The sequence below is a fragment of the Bombus pyrosoma genome, linkage group LG6, assembly GCF_014825855.1.
Source record: "Bombus pyrosoma isolate SC7728 linkage group LG6, ASM1482585v1, whole genome shotgun sequence".
NCBI lineage: Eukaryota > Metazoa > Arthropoda > Insecta > Hymenoptera > Apidae > Bombus > Bombus pyrosoma.
This window is the reverse complement of record NC_057775.1, coordinates 7,099,815-7,121,141: the sequence shown is the minus strand read 5'-3', so window position 1 is coordinate 7,121,141 and position 21,327 is coordinate 7,099,815. Positions and strand designations below refer to the sequence as shown.

Sequence of the window (21,327 nt, the reverse complement as noted above, 5' to 3'; positions counted from 1 at the left end):
TGATTGTTGCAAAATTTTATTGATATTATACTTTTGTTACAAAAGATCGTCAAACTGTAATTGGCTAAATAGTCGGTACATGATACCTGTGTAAGCACCGTACTTTCAAAATTTGCATCGTCACACTTAGCAAAAACTATTACTTTGGTTCGAAAATATAAGTTGCACGTACGAAAAAATTTCGCTTAAATATGTAGTATATCATTCGAAAGTTACTAAAGTCGGATCATCATCAGGATGACGCTTCGTTGTTCTTATAGAAACACTGGAAGATCGATATATGTATTAAATTTTATTTATTCCATTTGCTTGAATTTTCTCAAATTCGAAGAATGTTTTATCACTTACGTTCTTTGCCACTTCTGACAGACTGTTCGCCATTGCAGCACCTGTTTGTTGCACCATATTGTAAAAATATCCTTTCTTTTGCAGTAAAACATACGGATGATCGTATTCCTAAAAAATTAACATGGAAAAACAAATCTATCACATTTTTCAGAAATAATAATCAAACGATATTTGAAATAATTCAACTTATAATTACTTACTACTAGACAACCCTGATCCATCACAAGTATCTTATCGCTGTCCATTATGGTATTTAATCTGTGCGCTATAGTAATGACAGTGCAATTCACAAATTTCTTTCTGACCGTCTGTTGAATCAGGGAATCAGTCTGTGGATCAACGTTAGCAGTAGCTTCATCGAGAATCATAATTTTATTATTTCGAACGAGTGCTCGAACAAGGCATAATAATTGACGTTGTCCAACGCTGAAATTCGAACCCTCTTCCGATACTTTACTGTTCAAACCTGCCGCCATCTCTGAGATCGTTTCTCTTATTTCTACTTCCTCTAAAGCCTCCCATAAAACGTTATCAGTATATTCATCGAAAGGATCTAGATTTCGTCGAAGACTACCTCCGAATAGAACTGGTTCCTGAGGTATAATACTGATTTTCGAACGAAAGTCATGCAATGCAATTTCGTTCGTAGGTATACCATCTATAATTATTTCTCCCTCTACGTATGCTAACCGAAAAAGAGCGCTGATTAAGGATGTTTTGCCAGCACCGGTTCTTCCAACAACACCCACTTTTTCTTTAGGTTTGATCACGAAATTGATACCATTTAAAACATAAGTACTTTTAGGACCGTATTTTAATCTCACGTCTCTGAATTCGACCAGACCTTTAGTGGGCCATTCTTCCGGCGGTTTCTTTTCCGGTATACTATCCAAGAATGGCTCTTCTTCCAGCTTACTGTACTCCAACACTCTTTCGACAGAAGTCATTTGATTCTCCAGTTCACCGGTTTGTCTTATACCCCACTGTAAAATTCCAACGACTGCGCTAACCTGCGTGATTACTAAACCGATATCCCCGGCGATAGCGAGATCTTCGAACACGAAAAACATGATGGTGATCACCGCTATGTAAATCAAACAAAATGCCTCGATATAAAGACCGAAAGCTCGTGAAAGAGAGATGAATATAAACCACGTTGAAGTGTGGAGATCCTGATGATTGTCGAACTCCGTGGTTACTATCTTTTCAGCTTTAAATGCTCTGATTGTCGTTAAGCCTTGCAAAGTGGCACCCACATGATCGAACACCGGTGAACGGGCTAAAAAAGTCGACCGTTGAAGGAGGAGATTGAGAAATTCATAGAAAGTTTATGAAATTAATCGCTCTTATTACTTACTTGTACCCTCCATTCGTTTAACGGCGCGGCTAGTTGAAATGTATACGACTCGCATATAGTAAAAAAGAACTATAATAACGCAGGTCGGTATCAACAACCACACGCTTACTGTACCAAGGATCACTATGGTCCCCATAAAATTTAGAAACATTATGATAACATCGAACATGGTAAAAGGCATTTTCTTATCGATAATACCAATGTCTTTAGAAAACCTTGAAACGAAAATAAAATTATCAATTAATTATTGATCTCTCAAGTAACGTGTGTAGTAAGCAAGATGTCGCGAACGTGTAAATTTGTACCTGTTTAATATTCGACCAGCGGGATTCGTGTTGTAAAAGTACATCACAGCACGTACGATACTACGGAACATCTGTGCGTGTAGATTTTTCGATGCGCGCATGCAAACTGCATAATATGTAAACGTCTGTATAACGTAGATACAAGCAATACCCATAGTTAGACCGCTATAAATATAAATAATTCCATTGCGAGACAGTGGTCCGGACCATTGAAAATCCATCGTGCCATTGTCGCTTCTAACCCACGATGCCATCTCCGTGTTTACCCAAAATGCGACCAGATAGTCGCTGCCACTGGCTATCGATTGGCTCGATATAAACATAATCGTCATCAGAAGAAATAGAAATATATTTCTACTTGCTTTCCAGTAGGAAAAGAAAACATTGCTAGACATTTTGCCCTTCGACCTGGTTTCCGCCACCTCGACAGGTTCTTGTTCCGCGACTGCGTCTTCTTCTTTTTTCGTTTCTCCCATCGTTCGCTTCTTCTCCATCTGGGTTTCAGTTTCGTCAAATTCTTCTTTATCCTCAACCTCTTCGAAGACCTTCATGGAATCTAAATTCATACTTTGCAACTCCTCGAAGCTCCCTTTCGCTTGAATGCTACCATTGTTCATTACGATTATCTGATCAGCGGCTTTCAAATACTGTATCTGGTGAGTGACTAGGATTATAGTTTTGCCTTTGAGAAAACCACATATACATTCATCCACAATGCGACTACCGACATGCGTATCGACCGCCGATAAAGGATCGTCCAGAAGATAAATATCGGCGTCAGTGTATAACGCTCGCGCTAGGTTAATTCGAGCTCGTTGACCGCCGCTTAAATTGATTCCCCTTTCCCCGGCCATGGTTCTGTCTTTATGCGTAAATAGATCTATATCGCGTGTCAATTGACACACACGAATCACTTCGTTGTAACGAGTTTCATTCATCGACTGTCCAAAGAGAATATTCTGTCTGATAGAGGAAGCGAAGATCCATGGTCGTTGATCGGCGAAACTTATTTTCCCGCTAGTTTCTAGCACTCCTTCAGTCAATGATAATTCACGAAGTATTACTTGCAACAAACTGCTCTTTCCCGAGCCTATCTGTCCGATCACTGCTATGAAGCTACCAGCTTGTACTGTTAGGTGGATGTTTTGCAATGTGTCGTGATCTCGAGAGTTATCCCATCTGGCAGTGACATTTTTTAAGTAAATAGGAACGGATTGTGTAGCTACTTGATTCTGAACTTTCTGCGGCACAGAGATTTCAGGATACGTCATGAATTTCTCGAGTCGTCTGATAGATACCAATGCTTCCGCTAACTGATGAACACCTGTGCAGATCGCAATATCGTGATCATATCGGATTTGTCTTAAAATTTATTTAATAAAATACAGATTATAAATATGCCGACTAGATCTCGATTAATAACAAATCTCTGTATGACAATCGTTACATAGCATCGTATAGTACGATGAAATTGATATCACTGCTGTTAGATATTATTAAAAATAATTAACACTATTGATAAATAATTGTCGAAACTATCATAGGAAACTGAAAGAAATGCCAGCATATTTAACCCTTTCGCTTCGGCAGTCCAATTCGCCGAAGTACTGTCACTGAATGGAAGCGCGCGCCAGAAATGCGCACAGTGTGCGTGGTTGTTGTATATACGTTTTCCTAAGTCTAAAATAACAATAATTCTTGTAAAAACCGTATATGAAATATCGTTTCACTGTCAACGGATTTAACAGATTTTTTAGCCCGAAACGGTATACGATCGTTTGGATGTTTGAAATATATTGCGTAAAACGTTTTGGTGTTGTTTCGACACTGAATAACTTTTAGGAAGTGATTAATCCAATATATCAATAAAATCAACAGAAAATGTTCTGTCGATAACGAAAAAATATATTATTGACTACAGATGGCATTGGTGTATGACCGATAAATGGGGTACCGAACCTAGGATTCGTCGTGTGGTCGCTCGTACCCACAGGTCATTTCGTGAATGTCGCCTATAAGCGACGCTCGTACCCACAGGTCATTTCGCGGGCGCCGCCTATAAGCGGCACCTGAAGCAAAAGGGTTAAAGAAATAAATATTTCACTGAATATCGGACGATCAGAAGGTAACTTACTTATAGCGAAGCCGGTAGTCATAGAATCTCGTAGAATAGTGTAAAATGCTGTAGTCATAAATACTTTTTCAGCATCCACATTATTCCCAGTTAAAACATAAGTTAATATGGCAATAAATAAGCCGACTCGAGGAAAGTACATATCAAGCGTCAAACCAATTTGTTCCACGATCGAATACTTCTTTATCACGTCCACTTCTTTCCTGAAAATAGTATAAATAATAGTTTGTCGACTTTATCTTACAAAACGTGGTAGATACGAGTTATTTTCTTACCGTCTAGCTTTCTCGACAAGAAGCGAGTATGGTACTTCCCAAACATACATTTTAATTACTTCTACTCCATTAATGATTTGATTCATCAATCTTAGCCTATTGTCAGTTTTTTGAGCCGACACGGAAGTCAAACGCGACACTTTTCTTCCAAGGAATACTGAAAAAAATGACAAGTTCATAAATTACTTGAAGGATCTTCGAAAAATAAATATAAATAAATTCGATTAATTATTAATTAAGCGTGTTTACGAACTTAGATCGGAGCAATGTTTGTTCATTCGATTTTTAATACGAAGTTAATATTGAAATGCTTATTTTTTAAATACTTACTCTGCAGTGGTATACATAATAAAAACGCTATCATTCCTGTGATTGCGCCCAATCCAATTTCGCGAAATGTAAGATACGCTATTACAAAAACTTGAAGTGGACCAATCCATAAGTAATGAATACCAATGACAAAGTAATCGAGCCTATTGACGTCGTTGCTTAAGAAATTGACCATCTGAAGATAAAGGATGCGGCATAGAATATAGAACATAAATAGTAGAGACATAGAATAAATTGTGATTAATTCGTTCTGCACCTGTCCGACAGATGTTTCATTTTCAAGAACAGAATTGGACAATCTAAGTATCTTCCTGTAAATTAAAGTACAACAAGCCACTCTAACTTTCATTCCTACGTGTGTAAATGTTTGTATGGCCCAATGAATAATCACAGCATCTAGTAAAGGCACGATACAAAAAGCCGCGGCATAATAATGTATACCAGTACTCCAGTCTTGTCTGTTCCCTGAGAAATAACGTAATATCCTGGCGAGTAGAAACGGTTGCACGATCCTGAAATAAAATACGATTTTATTGCTAATTTTTCTTTCGTTTCTTTAACGCTATCGAGTTAAAACTCTCATTCATTTTCCAATAAGCAAATTTTGCCAAACTTATTCCCAATTGAGTGCAGAAGTTTCCGATCGGATACATTTCTTTACACTTTATATCGAAAAGCGATATTTTAAAGCATTCGAGGGTCTCTACTTCTTTTTTTTTTTTTTATCTAAAACATTTGAACATGACGTATAACCACGTAACAGTGTTTATTTTGTTGTGCTGTTTTCTTTCCCTCGCTATATCTTCAGTTAACATTTTATTGGACATTGGTTTTGAGATACAAAGTGAAAAATCTACCTGGCCAGAAACTTCTGCATATCACTAGATGTATAATGTTAGAAATAATCAGATAATACAGTACATCTGAATTACTTGCAGTCGATAAAATTATAATCTGTATTTAAATCGAAAGAAATTTTAAAATAATAATCTTCCGATCGCACTGATTCTATATCTGCACAGTGTATCGAGTTATAATTAAACTGTTGTGTTTGTTACTGTACCGTATGCCAAATTCTAGAACAAATAGCCCTAGTCCACCGTTAATGAGTATTTTACCGAAGCATTTGAACAGTACCCTAAATAAACTTGGCTTCGAATTGTCTTTTTTCTTCTCACATATTTTCACCTCGCGCTCCCAATTTTTTACGATACGCTGACCCAAATAGCTGCTCTTGTCTTCCCGCAGTGGCGAATACAGATCATCCTCCTCCAATTCTTTCTTATAACCGACAACGAACAGCTTGAGGATCCACCTGTTTATTAAATAATCAATCGAATTAAATTCCACTTAATCAACGATTGATTGGAATTCCTTGGAATCGTTGAAATGGAATTAAATAACGAACGATGGGAAAAATATGATATAGTATATAATTTAATAGAAGTACGTGAAATTATCTGAATTACCAAAATGTAAGAATGGACAATGGGTTGGCATTTTGGCGCGGATTATTCACTTCTTTCCTCTCACTTTTATCCATTTTCGCATGCGCAACCGTTTTTGGTCATCTCAGAGTATTTAGAAAAATTCTGTATATCGTGTTTATCTCATTGCCTGAAACGAAGAAGCGAAATTTTTGCTATGGCTCAACCTTATCAATAAAAAACATTGTTACGTATATACGGCAACAATTTTTATACGATCAAATTGCACAGCCTTATTCCTTATATATATTTGTCTTGTAAAAAATCGATAGAAATAATCTCATCTACTTTCAATATTTCGCCGACGTTATTTAGTAACAATATTTGCGTAGCCGGTTTTATCGATTGCGAAGCAAAGAAAATTATCGGAAGGGAAAATCAAAATCTTTTGAACTGAATTTTTTAAAAACGCGTGGTCTTCGGCAGACAGCGTCACACGTAAGAAGCTCATCAGCAACGATTCAGCAGATTTTATAAGTTTTTCGTGTGTGCATGTAATTACGGGGCCGTATATCATCGTACAGAAAATTCCTCTGTTACAGAAATTCTTTCACCGTCGTACATGCGTCCTCCTCATTTATCAGTACACACGTATTATAGACCATGTTTATGACTCTATTCAAGGTCATCGATACCATCGAATCCTTCGCTGCAGAAGGTAATTCCACGCTTCCGTCTATGGACCGAGTTTCTACATAATTTTTCTTTCATTTATCAAGGAGAATTCATACAATCGCCACTCGATGAACACTTCTCACATACAGTCGACTCCGCATAGTTTATCCTGCATAAACGAGCCATACAGAAAATAAATTGAGCAATACCATCAAGGTTTATTGGTTGCTACATAAAAGATTAAATGTTAAGTAACTATATATGCCGAAACAGTCTCTGTAAACAGAATTAATCAAATTTCTTCAGAATGATTTAAATATCGAATATGGGAGTTTTTAGCGTATTAAATATTTGCATATAATGGTAAACGAAACAAGTCTGAAAGATAAGGTTTATTCGAAAAAAAAGATCGTAAATGTGTACAAAGAAAGGTTTGTCGATAGATCGATCAAAAATTCCATTGTTTACGACTTGAAAATAAATTTCATTTAAATAAACGACATTTTTCTACGCGAACTTTCATTATTATCTCGATATCGAGAATCGCAGCTTATAAATATCGCTCACCTTTTCTTAATGCCTTGTCTAGCTTGGAATAGATGATTGTTATCGATATGCTAGATAATATTTGGTATAAAAGTTATTAACGCTCGTAATACGTCTTCTACTTTGATCCCCATTTTTTCACGACACTGTATGTATATTTGTCAAATATCGTTACGTTCGTAGATACACCACGCGTGTATTTGACAAATGATAATACTTTTACGCATGTGATATTCGTTCAGTCTGTTCCACACAGTCTGCACTTGACAAATAACGAACAATGGGTTCCCGACGAACTCTTTGTTACGGTGTTCGTACATGTATCCGCATGTGTACAGGGAAAACATTGAAAATAACCACGATTGCGGAGGAAATTACAAATCGTTCCAGTGCTCGGCTAAACGGAATAAAGAATCACGCGAACCATTAGCTGAGAAACTAATTACTCAAGTGTCCACAGAAGACTTAGAAGAATGCACCGCAGTGATTTACTCGCTCTTTGTCAATAATACGCATAAACATAAAAGACACTGGTGCGTTCTGACGATTGTCGATTAATATAACGAAATCGACACGCTGAATAAAATCTAATGAAAAAAAAGAAAAAGGTAATTAATTTGTAGAACGTTTGTAAAACGTAGACAATTTGGAATATTTGCAAGGGGCAAATGTAAAAAAGAAATATGTACGATACTTATATTTACAATATTTCAATTATCGATATAATGTTTCTCCACTTGTTCGATTGTTCCAATTTTAATGAATTTATTCCTTTTCTCTCCACTTCTTCTTCTTCTTCTTCTTCTTTACTCTGCTCTTCATTATACGTAAAATGAGCGCGTTTAATAAATTTCCGTGAATTTGAGCTATTTTCATGGTCGTAGTTTCTAGATCGGCTCCACGGATTTGGCATTCCATGGATCTCCGTATACAGCAACGTATGCGAATGTACATAACGCTCATTGTACTCGTGTTTCCGGTATGTTACAGATCGGTTGGTGATAAATCGAACCAAGTAAAGGAAGAACAGGTATTCGAATGTCAATAATTTCCTTCTTGGCTCGCATACCTGTTCGTCGAATCATTCTTGTTGCAAAAATACAACGGAGTTGGCAAGTAAATCAATTGCAATTCAAGTTAGAAGTCACGTTATTTGGATTTTCCAAATACGGAATTTCCAAAAGAAATACCGTTCGTGTAACTTGCAGCGATTAAAGTTAATTAAGTAACTGCATAGATTAACTCCAAATATATCGGCCTGTTTATTATTTACTGCTTTTTAAAGAACTGCAAGCTAGAAATACAAAACAGTAAGAAAGATCTGAAAGCTGAAAATTTGAGATTCAAAGGACATTACAAACATTATAGATATTTACTTGTACAGATGAAATAATACGTATTACAAAACTAACAACCGAGTGCGGCAAAACGATGATACAACACGTTGTCACTATAATCGTACAATATCATTTTCTCCATTTCAGCATTACGTTGTAAGAGAATTACGTTATATGCAATGGTTGTACGCTTCTGCATGAAAGTTTAGAGCATGTTAGGGTTTCAAAATGATGATTTCATTTTATAACGAAATATTTTATTCGTGATGATATCCTTTTAGGCTATTGACACTGTAATTGATTATATTTGAAAGCGAAAGTTATAATTATAATATTCTCATTTCTCAGAAAAATGTACGAAAAAGTTTGCTTCGTCCAGAAAGCGAGGAACTATCTTCAAACTATAGAAGCTCGGTTCTTTAAATATTCCTTAAAAAAAAAAAAAGCTGGCGATATATCAATAGCTAAACTGTTCATCATTGAACAGGTATTATTTTATATTATAATCCGAGGGTTCAATGTTTGTTTGGTACACTGATCACTATGTGTGTCACGCTGTAACTTGATAACACGCGCCTTCTCGTTGTTGAAGTTCAAAGAACAAACTTTGTTGAGGTTCAATGAACAAAGAACAAAAACATACATATTGAGAATGTATATGGTTGATAGAAATGAGGAAATTACGCGACAATGAAGCAACATCTGAAACCTTGACTGCTCATTCTGTACGTAGAGATTAGTCAATCATACCGAGAAATTTTCCTGCAAACTAAATTAACTACAGAAGTAAAACGCTTTATAAATCTTACAGAATTCAACACCTGACTGACTTACTTCGCTGATTTTCTATGAAAAATAAATAATCCCCGCAGTGATTGTCAGTCACTTTTTTCCATTTTATAAAACAACATACGAATCGCACCAAGTTTTATAAAATCAAACATTTTTAACATCTACGTTTGCCGTTTCGTATTTTTTCTTTATCCTCGTGCATTATTTTTGTCAAATTTTTATAATTCCAACTGCGAAACAAAGAGAATCGCTTTTTCCTTAAATGTTGCATTCCTTTTAATTCCAAACTATAGAATACATATATCGTATAATTTTATACAATATTACAGCTGTAAGTAACAAATCTCAGTTTATCATACGTACGTTCCCATATCTTTTCACCACAGTCCCGGCCCCACATCCTTTTTTCGCTGAACGCATGTACGGACATTTCACACAGTACATCAGAATCGCAGAATAACAGATTCCATTTAATCAAACGCTCGATGTCTTTCCATCGTTGATTCTCTTTCACTTCGCTCTTCCATCGAGTACGCCAGACGCTACAACCAATCTGAATAAATCCAATTTTCCTATCCACCACTTGTCCTTACTAATAGCTCACTTTCAACGAACATTTGACGACAAAACATAGCGGAATACAGCGTCCAAGTTGTGATATCTAATTTCGCAACGCATTAGAAAGGATAACGTTTACCGTTAATTGTCTTATTCCACAAGAACTTGATAGGTTTAAATCTGTCTAATGTCGCTCAGGGGAGAACAAAGTCTCGATTTTGTTCCTCGAGGCTGAAGAACAAATGCAATTACAATATGGATATATCGTAATCGATGAGTTCAAATTGCGGCAAATGACAGCATTGTCAGACAGATAGACGGACAGAAATTATCTGTCTGCACGACAGTCGTAAGATAATGATTGAACAAGTCTGTAACGAAGCGTGTGCCCCGGCCAGCCGTCAATTTTCCTACGAAATAATCGTTAATCGATCACTGGTATGAAACGCGGTATGATAACGGCGCGGCGACGGTCAGTAGTTGTTAAAATCATAACTCGATTAAAACAACGAAGAACTGCGATGAACGTAAGGCGAGCTCTGTGCTCTAGTCGTTTCTATTACATCTTTTTTAACATCGACTTCGTTAAAATCGTTCGTGATATTTCTAAAAAGTTCTTTGGGAGGAGATTGAATTTTCTTGACAATTTTAACATTATATATCTATACGATGATTTTTATACGGCTTTGATTTTATGATATTAATTGAAATTCGTCAAGGATATATTATGTTGTAATACGTGCTGTTCGATTTACGTTCAAGGATTTGCTCAATTTTTAATCGACTTGCGATTGATCTTGGAAATTTTCTTATATTAACAAGGTTTACTTAAAAACTACTAATTAGTATAAAAGACACGCAAAATGCTTTGACTTTTGATTAATATGAAAATAATTTTTTCCCATACTACAAAAGCTCTGCCCCTAAAACGATGATCCCGTCGAGTTCAAAATTTGTAACATTTCTGGTAGTTGATTTATTCTACAATATTTTATATTTGATACATTTGACGAGGTTTCAAGAGAACCGTTCAAAATAATAGTAGTTCTATTATACAATGATACATTATTCTATTCGTGTATTTATTAACATGAAATACTAACAATAATAATTTCATAGCAATAATCTCTTGCAGATAAAAATAGAAGAATTGCTCTTTCATTTACATCGATTTATCGGTTTTGTTATCGTATGCATATTTATTATTTATTTCAATATTATTCAATACCACCGTTATCTCTTCTGGTTTGATCTCAGCATGTATGCATTTATTTCACTTTATAAATTAAACCAAGCAAGATACACAGCTCTATTTCGTTTACATCAAAGAGTTTAGGAATTTTGGGAAATTATGTTACGCGCGTATATTTTTAGTACATATACATCGTACCTTTCTGTATTTACGTATTGACAAGTTTGTTAATTTGGACTTTTGTATGTTCTATGCAAATAATAATGGCATGACTCCGATCGGTGATGGAACGATGAGTACGATCCTAAGCTGATATTGTTTCTAGACATTATTTTTATTATCATCATTATCATTGTTAATTATAAATGTTACGAATTAATTCTAATTTTGTATAAATTTATTATTCTTAAGTTTTTGTATGTTTTCGTGCGAATAATAATTGGATGGCTCCGTTAGATAGCAAGACGATGGGTAGAATGTCGAATTGATTTTATTTCTACGTGGGCGTTATGGTTACTATCGTAATTACTCTATCATCATCGATATTATCATAATTTTCATTGTGTCATTTGATATTTTAACATTCGGAAACTATGAATAATTAAATCAAATTAACTGTTTTGGCGTGTGTCGCAGGAAAATATAAACAGAAAAGTGAAAGACGTGTTCTTACTAAACGAAAGGGTTTTTCTGATCTGGGATGCGTGGCCCTTAAGAAAAAAATACACGAAATTCGTTATGTACATGTCCTATCTCAGCGTACATATGGTCATAATGTACATTGACCTGATCGAAGCATTCGGAAATTTAGAATCGATGGTGGGAAACATTATAGATAATACCATAGCAACCGCTACCTATTTTATACTATTTTTGCTTCGATTCAACAAACTGATCGAACACGGGATCGTTACTGTGAGAGAAGAAATTGCTAAGAGTAAGTTTGAAACTGTGGAGGAGATGCGCTTGTACTTCGCGTATCACAACATTTCGGATAAATTCGGTAGATACGCCATTACAACGACTTTAGTGATAGCAACTCTCTGGTACTTGTCACCTATGCTGCATTTGTTGAAGCTTGATTCAGGTATTTCTTCATCGATACGTTGATTTAGATACCTTGATAAATTTGATGATTTAATTAGAAGTTAATACCGACGCCGTATAAATATGTACACGAGGATTATTAGATTGTCTGGAAAGTTCGTAATGAAATTTGAAAAAATTTTTAAATATTTTATATTTGATCTATATGACAATAATAATATAATTAATTTTACAAGCAACTGTAACGTTCTTCTTTATTGATTTCGCGTTTAATTCTTAATTATAAATGAAAGAATTTCGAGAGAGATAAAATGTTTTAGTAAATAAAAAATCAAAGACGATGAATAGTTAAGGGACAATACCTAGAAATTGTTAAAATAATTCGGTACAATACGATAATTGCGATAACGATAATAATACCAATTAATAATAATAATTCTATAGCAAATTACATTAGCTATAAATTTTAATAATCTTTAAATTTCTATTACAAACTTACTGGACAACCCAATTAAACGTATTATAGTTCAAATAGGATTTAACATTAATATGATATATCGTGCTTGATTAGGTACCTTGTTCATTCAAAATATTTAAATTAGATGAAATTAGTATTATTTTTACGTTGTAACATTGACAAATTTTACAAATCTATGTTTTATATTTATTGGCAGATAATATAAAATATTGTATAGAGCATGTGCATATACATGCATATAATAAGAGCCATATGTATAGTTGAATGAATTAAAATATGATATATGCGTATAGTTTAATGAATTCCAAAATGCGTTTAAAACGAATTTAAGGCGAGTGGAAGCAATTTTATTTCTATAATATTATTTCAGGACAAAGCAATGAATCATCGAAAGCTTACAAATTGCCTTTCCGAGCTTATGCTTTTCTCGATTATCAAGACGACTTTCGGAACTTCATTATCATGTATTTATACCAGTTTCCACTTGTATTCATTGCATTAAGCCATATAAGCGCCATCAGTTTGTTAGTTAACTTGGTGCTACACATCTGCGGTAAATTCTCAATCTTGTCGTATCGTATACAAAATATTGCCACGAATTCAAACGTTAATTTAGACAGTGTAATCAAAGAATTCGTGATCGCGCATGTAAAACTAATTACGTAAGTATTCATCTTTCTTGCTTTCATTTCTTATTTACATTCTATCGATTATCCTCCTGTTGATGTTCTTGTTTATCCTATTTCAAAGATAATCAAATTTACTTATTTATTTCAAATATAATTAGAACTTTACATTTTTATACAAATATTTGGAGATAAATAATTCTTCGACCCTAATATACATGCACGTATGTATATTATTTTCGTTAAATAACATAGCTTTACTAGATAAAACAATCACTTTCTCGTCTTGGAAAATAGTTCGCTTTTAATCTATTTAGTTTATTTTTCAAGCTTAGTTTCTTTATTACCCATCTATAAATTAATATAAATCAGCTTGTACGTGCACATCATGTTCACTGACTCGATACATTATTATGTAATATTCAAAATTCCATGCAGGACAGCAAACTCCGTCAATTCAGCCCTGCAAGTTTTTCTTTTGGTGGAACTATTGCAAACAACCATTAGAATGGCGACCATCGTATACATGATGCTTCTAGTAGGTTTATCGCATTTATCGTTTACTTTGTCCATCGTATTATAATACTTGATTCAGACTTTACTGGAGTATAATTTATAAAAAAAAAAAAAACATACATGTATGTGTAAATTTAGCTATAGAAACTTTATTTGTAACACTTCTAGCTATTTAATTTTAGACATTAATTTTGTTCGCATCTTAATTTCAATTGTTATAATTTTCAGAATCCCTCGGGAAGTTTCGTGAGCACTTTGACTTACGGTTTATACATTTCGATAATTATATCGATGTTATATCTATACTCTTTCATAGGAGAACAGTTGTCAAACGAAGTATCTATCATTCGCAGTTGTGCACAAGTGTCTTCAACCAGATAGATTTTCCTATCTACGACAAAGAGAATAACTTTTAACAAAATTGAAATAATCTTTGATAACAGGATTTTTATCGTAGTAGAAAAACTCTATCGGATGAAAAATGATGCAAAGAAGCAGAGTTAAGTGATCTTTGGCATTAGAATTTTCAATGGTTGCAGATTGTTTAATATCACGATTACTAAAACTATGCAAGTGCTAGTGACAAAATTAATATTGATTTTTAATTAAATGGAAATATAATTATATGTAGCTACACTGGCTAATGAAAATATTTGAAAGCGTAAAAAACTTTTGCGTTCATATTGTACGTATCGCGTAAAATCTGTTTGCTTGGATGCTTTTGCACGCATTTTCCACCCTTTCGAAACTGTTATAAAAGGAAGATTAAAAATATGATTAAAATTACATTTAGTCGATGAAAGTGAGCGAAGCGTTTTATGCTACGGACTGGAATAATTTATCGCTGCATAATCAAAAGTTATTGCTTCTGGTTATGTCTCTTGGACGACAGACATTGCACGTTACAGCTGGAAAATTTTATACCTTCTCATTGTACGGTTTTATCGATGTAAGTAAATATTGAATATATATGTGTATGGTCGTAGTCATCTCCGATAATTCTTCGTCTTTGACACAAGCCGATGTGTATTCAATAAATAATTATATACAGAGTATCGGAAAATACATTGGTGATATTTATACAATCCATTCTACACAATTTCTATTATCTGCCGAAAATATTTCATTTGAATCCTTTAGTTACATTTTATCAATATGCTACGTGCATTGTGGCAAACATTTTTAAATTTCATTAGCACCGTGACGAGACTCTACTTTGATTATCACAATGGTAAAATTGAAAACACATTTGAAAATGTATATGGAAATTACAAGATATTTAATAAGCGTTGAAACAGTCAATTATTCAATGTATCAACAAGCCAAAATATTCGATATATTTGTAGTAAATATCTTGCAACTTTTACGTAGAATTTCAGATCGATTTCCAATTTTACCGATATAATTATGTCTCGTTCGAACGCTGATGGAATTTCAAGAAGTTTCCTACAATGTACGCAATATGTTCGTAACAAATTTTCTGTGGTAAGTGTTTGAGTACTTTCATGTGTGAGTTGACCGTTGGTATTAAAAGTTAATTCATTTTAAAATATCGTATTTTTATTTCCATTCTGTGTTGTATACAGATTGATAAAGAAAAGACTTTGGGATTTTTAGGGCAGATAGTACTCGAGACAAATGAAGGAAAAACGTCCTAAAAATTGTCCGAACCCTTTTTTTAAGGATTAAGATTCCAATTCGAGAACAGCCTTTTCTTTGCGATCTTGCTATCAAGTTTACTGATGAAAAATGTCTACTTACATGTTCGTTTCAGTGTTCCGAACGGAACATTGTAAACAAATAGTACTCGACTGTATTAGTTTCAACATTTCATCTCAAACAGATCTTATTATTTGTGTTTTTATGTGTTGTGTTAACAGGTTATGAAAACCTCGTTCGGATACGTTTCTCTTTTACGAACTCTCATTTAATGTAACATGCACACAAACTGTGTTATAAACTAAAACAGTGCAGTCAACGTTTAAACATTATAAGGTATTATAAATAAATGTTTTAATCCTATTTTGCAATATATTTAATTACCGTTGTTTCATATTTCGCCAAATTTGACATATGATTCTACGTTTGAAAATTCTAATAAATTTAATACATTTTTCTGTACAACAATAAATAAAATTGAATATAAGACAAAGAAAGTTCCGTAAAGAAATTTTACTGGTTATAATTAATATTAAATTAATATTAATTAAACGATAAAAAATGTTGGTGCGGCAGAAGTTCCTTAATAATTCGCTAATATCATTAAGTATCAAATTTGTAAATTGGGATTTACCATTTTTTATGTCATCTTCTCGTATGAACGAACGAACCTATGGAAATGAATAATTCGTTTCTTGAAGATTGAATATTAATCACGTACTTGTGTAATGAAATTGAGAGTATCAATTTAGCTTTCGACGAGCTTCATTGGTAAATTGTTGTACAGAAGGATATTCAGATTTTAAGTTGTCACTCGTTCACATTATACACTTTTTGTTGTACTTAGCACTTACATACTTACGTAGAATTCGCTATTCTAGCGAATTTGCTTTCTACAAAATTGAACGTTCTGTTTAAAAATGAAAAGAGAAAAAAAAGATAAAATTCATCTTCCTACGTTAATGTAATCTTCCTTCGTCAGCTTCATGTGTTTTATATTGCATATATCCTTTATCTTTATTTATATGTAACGTATTGATAGAAGAACCGATATATCATGTGAGAAAATTGCTTCGCCACTTAGAAGGTTAACTACAAATCAACAAGTATCATCCATAAAATGGCCTTGTAACGCAAACAAAGATGTCCATCTACGTTATTGAAAATACTACGTGTACACGTATTATTTTTATGAAACATCTTCGTGCGACAAAGCGCAAAAATCATTATATGAAAATATTACAGAAAGAAAGAAAAGAGCAAAAAGGAGAGAAGATGAAAGTACCACTTCAAGAGACTCGACAGAACGAACGTGATTGCGACTTTTATTGGAAAATTGCCAGTGAGGTGTTAATTGTAAAATAATCATTGATTCAAACTGTAATGGAGCACGTGTCCACGATTACGTATCAATTTTCGTATGGAATTACCGCTTATCGATTGCGCGTACGAAACAGCGTCGCAGCGGAACCGCAACTCAATTAAATAGCATAGGAACGCAACGAACGCGATCACTTTGCATCGTACAATTCCATTTACGTCACTTAGGAGAATAAAGGATCGTTTGTTAAAACACCGCGACCGTTTCAATCAAATTTTCCGTCCGACACTAAATTTTCACGTTGTAACATGCATTTCCAAATTTCAATACGCAGCCAGATACTCACGTGGTACTACGCATCTGCAATTGTTCATGTAGTTCCACAGATTTCTATGTGATACCACGTATCCTCGATTCTCCGCGTGTATTTTAAAAACAGATCTTCTATTCACTTTATTCACGTTATTCACTTTTGTTCACTTTATTCACTTTACTCACTTTATTTACCAATATGCTAATATATAAACGTTCACTCAGCCTTCAATCGAGTATCATTCAAAATTCTAATTCTTAATTAATATAGATGTATTCTTGATTCCGTTTTTTATCTGAGTTAAAATGGACCACAATCGATATACATATAGGTATATATACGTACATAAATCTGTTATGTTCATATCTTTTTCGGTCGTTGGCAGGTTAATTGGTACTTTATGAATGTTAATTGCAAGACAGATTTACGACATTTATTTTGAGAGCAACTCATGTCAACGTACTTTTCTTGCAAATGAATACCTAGGTAAATATTCGCGAATCTTTACCTATTTCTCGGCCGACGTTGTCGCAAACAGAAGCAGTTTACGTATAGCAAACATGCGGAAAGATACCAGTAATTTTAAATTGTACTGCTTCCTTTGTCTTCGTCATCGATAAATATGATAGTAAGTTCCATGCACCGATTATTATACAAGTATAGGTATCTTTTTTATACAATTATGGATGTTTATGCGTATATAGGAAATTTAATATATTACCCGAATCATGTTAACCCATTCAGGACCCAACTTTTTCCACCATAGGAACAATTTCTGGCGAACTTGTCGAAATGCTACTTCTCCTCCGATTTCGATGATTTTGAAATATGTCGTAAAGCCCAACATTTAGAACAACCTTTTCCTACATATATACATATACAAGTCTTACAGTCATACGCAAAAATATCCCGCCATTTGTGCTTAGTTTTCAAGTTGGATTGGGTTAATGTACATAGTTACATAGTGGTAGATCCGACGCAGACGAGTGACTTTTGTCCACGCGATATCACTGTAATCATATGTCTGTCAAATATATATCTGTCTTCGACGTCCTTAACCGGGGAAACAACGAAAGACGTATAACCCGGCCATTGCGCCACCCGTGGGACTGCCTCCGAGTGAGCCAACGATTGTTGCTTTTCTGACGAGGTCAAAAATGCTATCAGCTATGTATCTACATAGTTTAACGGAATTCATTTTTCCGCTTTGTTCGCCAAATATAAAAAACATGTAATTAGTTTAAACGTAAAGTGTAAAAGCTTCAAACAGTATACATAATTTATTACAATATATAAGGAACACAGTGCCAAAAATATACCAACTCATCAATATTTGAACATTTTGAAAATTTAGGGAAAAATTATATCAATGTTCAGAGAATAAAGAAAGAAAGAATTAATGCGTATAATAGAATTGGTTAGGGAAAACAAAAAAGTACTAGATTTCGGGCGTTCGATTAATGTACGTATCAACGTTTATTATTTTTATTACTTTGTCAACACTGCAGTTGCTTGTTCTTTTGTCTGACATCTTTGGCGTCAGTTGTGACATTTATTGGTTAGAATAAAACCTCTTAGAAAGGAAAATGCCTCGTGGAAAAGGACTTTCTGTTACAGAAAAAGCAATGATTGATTCTTTTCGCATCGAAGGCAAGAGATACGGTTATATTGCGAATGTCTTGAACAAAGAGTGCAATTGTAGATTATATCACAAGGAGATGTAATCATGGAAAGAAGAAGCGATCAGATCGACCGAAAAAATTATGGTCATGAGATGAACGTAAAATGTTGAGAATAACATCTAATTCATCAGTTATTGACCGATATTTAAAATGAATGTAATTTAGATGTGTCGACAAGTACCATTTATCCGAGTATTTCAAAATCACTGAACACTGTTATTTCGAGAATGGAATCAGTACTAAAATTAGAGGCTGCTGATAAAGAAAGAAGACTTTTATTTGAAACGGCAAATTATGATTCTTTTTATCCCCTAATGGTGTAATGCATTTTTTAATAATAATTTGTCTTGGTGGTTTTCCACCAAACACATTATTTTAGGGGCGGTTCCTTCATGATTTGGGCGAGCTTTTTAGCTTCTGGCAAAAGCTCCGTTGCTTTTAACTCAAACAGAATGAATAGTATTGATCATACGCATATGCCGGGGAATTATTTAAGACCTTTTTTGGATAGAAAATAATGATTAAAAATTAATTTTTGTACAAGACGATGCAGTCGTAAAGCAGACTACAGTTTACGCTAGTTGTCGTTTTTGAAATTGATAATTAAATTTTCGACTTAATTCGTAAAGGAGGAAATTGTTAAAAATTGTTACTAAAAATATTTGTACCTAACAATTAAAACGAACAAATTTTTCTGTCAGTACATTTATGAAACAGTAATTAAGTAACACTTTTCTTTATTTTTAATTTACTACCTTAATTTTAGTTAATTTTCCTAGGATAATTTCTTAAATATTTCTTTTTATGATCGTATTTAACATAAGAAGAAAATATAAGGGAGTAATTTTTTCTAGCACGTCAAATTATTAGAATTTATTGGTCGGTATATTTATGATATGCACTGTAGAATTTGCATTCAAACGATAAATATAAATAAGGTTCTCTCCATTCTTTGGTTCACCCGTTCTAACATATCGACAATATAACCACATTTATTTATTTATTCAAAATTTTAGACTTATCTCTAACGTATATCTGAGCAGGTAAAGAACTGATAATTAAAGTTCCTTTTCTATTTAAAAGAATATAATTTGAAAAAGCTAATTAAACAAATTTACATCAAAATAATTTGAACAATTAGAATCTTTAATTCATGATTACTATATATTTAATCATTCAGATACATATTGAAAATACATTTAATGCAGAACTAATTCTAACTCATCAATAGGTCAACTCGAAAAAGCGAATACATTTTTCTCTGATATGTTTTTCTAATTTTATGACTTAAACAGGTATCGAGTTTAACAAATTTAATCGGGAAAATTAAAATTAGTATCATTAATACGTATCAATCGTTGAAACAATCATATAACACAGTACTCACCGTAAACGTTTGGTATCACCACGAAGTATGTTCAATAAATAACGCTGCACAATAGTTTCGAAACACTTAGCGACATCCAAATTTTCCGCGCAACCACACTCCGTGTACTAGCGTTTTACCAACTGAAGAACGAGTAAAAGGTTGCAACCTTTATATATACCGTGTCACGCGGCCGTTGCCTGGCGTGTGTAGTATTGATGAAGGTATGTACTTAATACGTTTGCTTTATTGTTATCGTTTTAAATATTATCTGACTTTGTCTCTTTTCAACATGTATGGGTTCAAGCGTGCGGTATCATTTACGACTATCAGGCATATGCTTTTGCTTAATAAGTTACTTTTTCGTAGGCCTATCGAGTTACGAAAGACTATATTAGAAGAATTTCGCTGGTATGTGTCAAGGCAACGAACTATCAACTAGAGAATGTATCTTGGGAGAAAGTCAATCGAATGTTTGAGACATTGTGGTTGCACTGCGTAGATGAACTCGCAACGCTATCTGTGAACAAAGAATTAAATTATAAACGAATAGAGTTCTCAAAGCTTGGAACAATTTACGGGGCAATACTGTATTTGAATCTCAGGAATGATAATTTTAATATACAAACACTCGTTACACTATCGCGTGAATTGTTTTTAATACGAATTTAGCTTCGACAATTCTACCAGGAGACGCCTTCTATAAACCGGGAATGAAATATAAACTGACCGGTTGCATACTCAAACGGAAAAATGTATATTGTTAAAATATTTACCAAAGGCGATTGAATATGAGAAAGAAATATCTCAGATAGATACTTTGTTAGCTTTTGGTTATTTTTTGTGGACCTTATCAAGTTAGCAGTTCTATTACTCACGATATCTCAATATCGGCAATTCGTGTAAACTTTTTAGAGCATTGTGCTGTCTCGCCTTCGCTTTATTTTTTTTTTTCTCAACCACTTTGCACGTGTGATCCCGTTTTTGAGCAGGACAAAACCTTTACCAACCAAGAAAAATAAGACACCGACAGGCGGTGCGGA

General features: G+C 33.8%; 2 protein-coding genes across 8 annotated transcripts; one reads left to right on the top strand and one right to left on the bottom strand.

Moving 5' to 3' along the window:
- On the bottom strand, positions 1-20,439 carry LOC122568705 (probable multidrug resistance-associated protein lethal(2)03659). Of its 7 annotated transcripts, none has more exons than XM_043728768.1 (13): positions 20,306-20,403; positions 17,958-18,378; positions 6,219-6,366; positions 5,813-6,064; positions 5,006-5,261; positions 4,750-4,924; positions 4,420-4,576; positions 4,145-4,347; positions 2,011-3,334; positions 1,706-1,920; positions 549-1,627; positions 349-456; positions 1-265 (listed from the first exon to the last, which is right to left on the bottom strand). In XM_043728768.1, the coding sequence occupies exons 3-13, from the start codon at positions 6,290-6,292 to the stop codon at positions 233-235; spliced, it is 3,876 nt and encodes a 1,291-aa protein (XP_043584703.1). In that variant the 5' UTR covers positions 6,293-6,366; positions 17,958-18,378; positions 20,306-20,403; the 3' UTR covers positions 1-232. The 7 variants fall into 7 exon arrangements, with proteins under 7 accessions (XP_043584703.1, XP_043584704.1, XP_043584700.1 ...); XM_043728769.1 differs by lacking the exons at positions 17,958-18,378; positions 20,306-20,403 and adding exons at positions 6,791-7,020; positions 7,419-7,985; XM_043728765.1 differs by lacking the exon at positions 17,958-18,378 and having other exon boundaries at positions 20,306-20,439.
- LOC122568707 lies at positions 8,107-15,052 on the top strand. The gene is made up of 6 exons (XM_043728778.1): positions 8,107-10,611; positions 11,913-12,363; positions 13,172-13,463; positions 13,866-13,965; positions 14,172-14,279; positions 14,737-15,052. Exons 1-6 carry the CDS (start codon positions 10,525-10,527, stop codon positions 14,905-14,907), a joined length of 1,209 nt encoding a protein of 402 aa, XP_043584713.1. The 5' UTR covers positions 8,107-10,524; the 3' UTR covers positions 14,908-15,052.
- Positions 20,440-21,327: the final 888 nt, after the last annotated feature.